At 36.4% G+C, this 3,356-nt stretch overlaps 1 protein-coding gene across 1 annotated transcript; it reads right to left on the bottom strand.

Moving 5' to 3' along the window:
* Window positions 1-933: 933 nt before the first annotated feature.
* Window positions 934-1,820, bottom strand: LOC110108772 (sphinganine C4-monooxygenase 1-like). Its single transcript, XM_020839553.1, has 2 exons — window positions 1,596-1,820; window positions 934-1,479 (listed from the first exon to the last, which is right to left on the bottom strand). Exons 1-2 carry the CDS (start codon window positions 1,818-1,820, stop codon window positions 934-936), a joined length of 771 nt encoding a protein of 256 aa, XP_020695212.1.
* Window positions 1,821-3,356: the final 1,536 nt, after the last annotated feature.

The following is a 3,356-nucleotide window of genomic DNA, read 5'->3' as shown; positions in this document are numbered from 1 at the left end:
GTAAGAAAAATAATATAAATATTAAATATTCATGTGTCAGCATTTTATTGTAGTCCAAACATAGAGCTATGTCCGGACTTTGCACAAAATAATTTCTCTGTGTGAGGAGAGATGCAGTTAGGGCTTGATTGCATGGGGAAATGGAGATGGGGCCAGTAAATTAAGGGGCTGTTTGGTTGGATTGCATGAGGGTATAAGGGTATAAAGTATTTCAAATATAAGACCTTTAAAATTTTTATAGTCTAGTTGGTTGAAAAAAGAATGTAAAGTAAGTAAATGCAATGTAAAATATTCTAATTCATTTTTGAGATAAACCAAACCGGCCCAATTTTGAGAAAGAAATGTTTACACAGCAAGCAAGCTCGCTTGACCGTCACCGGCCAATACCGTCGACCACCTCAACCTTCCTCAGACTACTACCGGCCATCACCCTTCACCAAACACCATTGCCACTGCCGATAACCTCCACCCGCCTCCGCCCACCACCGTCGGCCACTTTCACCCTCCCCACTGTCGCCAGCCACCAACCCCCACCACTGTCGCTAACCACCAACCACCACCACCATCGGCCACCACCATCATCGGCCAACCTAGGTTTTTGTAGCATTATTTTTGTAACGGTAGAAAAAGGAACCACCGGCTCATAGGTTTTTTATTTTACTTTTTACTTGTAGCTCTTTCGAGCAGTAGGGAGCTGGAGGTTCTTTTTTAGGACCTTGTAACCGCTTTTTGAATATTAACACGTAGGCCCCATGAGTGGGTTTTAACTATAAAAAAAAAAAATACCAAAAATATCACGACCTTTCGCAAACCCAATTTGACCCGGGGAGATGATTCTAGAAAGGATCACAGCCAATCTATATATATCTGTGTTACAATACCTATGAAGAACAAGCTAAAGGTATGCAGCTAAATAATATTTAAACCAATCAATTAATCTTCTTGATATATCGGGCGGGCCTCAAATCCTCCCTCCTTTCTCTTCTCAAGCAAAAATGGCATATGAGTTCCGAGTATTTTATCCCAAGTGATAAAGAAAGGCTGAGAGAAGTTGTACTTTATGCCATAGAGCTGATGGTGAATATCATGATACGCACTGTTGTTGTCGAAGAAAACATGTAACAAGTTTGCAGGAAGCCACATACTACTATGATCATCGACACTTTTGATTGCACTGAAAGATAAGAAGTACGTAGTGGTACGAGGTGTCATTCCTGAAACAAAGTAGGAGAGAACTCCCCCAATGATATCGAGGATGAGCCCTTCGAAAAGATGGTTGTACATAGCTCCATAGGGGTAGGGGACGACGAGGTCGTGGTGCTTGGAGTGTATGTGTTTGTACAGGAACTTGTTCATGTGGAGGAGTCGGTGCATGAAGTATTGCCAGGTATCCATCACCACCATGGCCACGATGAACTGGAGGAAGATCATGTGAAGTGCAGGCTGCGGCAGGATAACGCGGTTGTCATCCTTCATGAGCTGCATTAGTAGAAAGCTGCTTTAAGAAGCAGAAAAAAAAATCGTCCCAAACGAAGTCTAAGCATAAGGAAGAAAATATATGAATATATAAGAAGTTTAGGTTTTTATAAGGTTACCGTCAAGATGAGAAGAGAGACGAGTATTTGGAAAGCTTGCTGCAGGAGGACGCCTTTCACAACGGTTTTCTTTGAAACAATGTTCTTCTTATCCTCTTCAACCTTATTGTGAAGCCTGTACTGTTTCAAATCACCGAGCAAAACATAGATGCCTGAGTACATCCAATAAACAGCAATAGGCACAAAGGTACAGAGTAAGTCATCCAACGCAAGAGAGGCCATCATGAGCTTTAAATTGCTTTGTTTTATCCAACTTGATGGATTCTCCTCCCAGTTTCAATCTTTAGAATTAAGGAAATAGATGGAGAGGCAAAGAGTACGTTATTGTGCACTTTTTTTCTCTTCTCTTTGGTACTACTTACTCTTCCGATTAACTTGCTGCTAGTTTTTATTGATCGACTGGGATATATTCCTGGTGATGAGGAGAGATTATTCTGTGCGGACAACAGCCGGGAGAACCATTCGGTCCGCGCTTGGTACCGGACACGGTACACTTTTGGGGGTGATGTGGCACATTTTTGTTGGTCTCTGGATAACGTCCGGACTCCGCACAGGAGGGATCTTTTACTCTTTATTACATGGTTCTTTTAACTAATATGTCTTCATTCCTCTATTTTTTTATTACGAGGATCTTTATGTAGTTGTCACTCCTAAAAGTTCTAAAACTATAATTTTTAGGCAATTTCTCCCTAAACCTAAAATTAAGATTGATTCCACCCTGTTCATGCTTTATTATGAATTTTTAATGCTTGTGAGACCATAATTCTTTTTTCCGGCAACATAGAATTTATCATTTAAAACCTTTTCAAAATATTTGACAAATGGGGAAAAATTGTAAGATAAGAACTATTCTAGTCTTCGACAGATAATTGAATTAATATTATAACTTATCTTACAATAACTAAAAAAGAAAAAAAAAATCAAATATTTATAATTTATCTCATCCAAAGCATAATTATTCTCATTGGCATAAAAATTGCCGGCATTCACTATATGTTGATTTTTTATTAAAAATTAACATCAACATATAGTGTACTATAATTTTTTTTGTTTTATTACATGCATTCACTATAAAATTGTTTTTTTTTTTTTTAATCTTTATATAGTTATGGTTTCAAGCTTAACTTAGTTAAAAGCCCTACTCCAACTCATAGCCTAAGCTGATTATACTATATATATGGCCTTATTGGATTTAGAAAAGCTGATCACAAGGGAAAACCATTGAGATTTTAAACCAATTGATTTAGATGACTAGATAGGCCTCTACTACGGGGTTTTGATCAATAAATCTTTATGTGTAAACTCTAGTTGATCATTAGACCAAATAAGGACCCCCTTGAACTCGATCTGGTTAGGTCTAATAAGACCCAATTAAATCTATTAAACTCAAACGTTATAATTGGGCATATATTAACCTAGGCCAACTCTTCCAATATGTGCCAACATATTAGAAAACACATAATTGAACTAAATAGATCTATGGCATAAGCTTGATTAAACCATTGATTCAATTTAATTCAAATAGGCTTATTTGACTTTATTGGATATTATATATATGAATGTAGAAGTATGTAAGTCAGTAAAATCCTATTAGTTAATTGCTAGAAAATTTTTATATTTATATAGATTTTTTTTTTGTAATTTTTTTATTATTTTATAGATTTTATGCATAATTTTTTTTATTTTAGGGTGTCATGAAAAAATGGATATATATATATATATATATATATATATATATAGACTCCATCGTAAGCAGAACGC

This window comes from Dendrobium catenatum, unplaced genomic scaffold, assembly GCF_001605985.2.
Source record: "Dendrobium catenatum unplaced genomic scaffold, ASM160598v2 fragScaff_scaffold_1056, whole genome shotgun sequence".
In the NCBI taxonomy this organism is placed as follows: domain Eukaryota; kingdom Viridiplantae; phylum Streptophyta; class Magnoliopsida; order Asparagales; family Orchidaceae; genus Dendrobium; species Dendrobium catenatum.
This window is presented reverse-complemented; position numbering and strand designations above follow the sequence as displayed.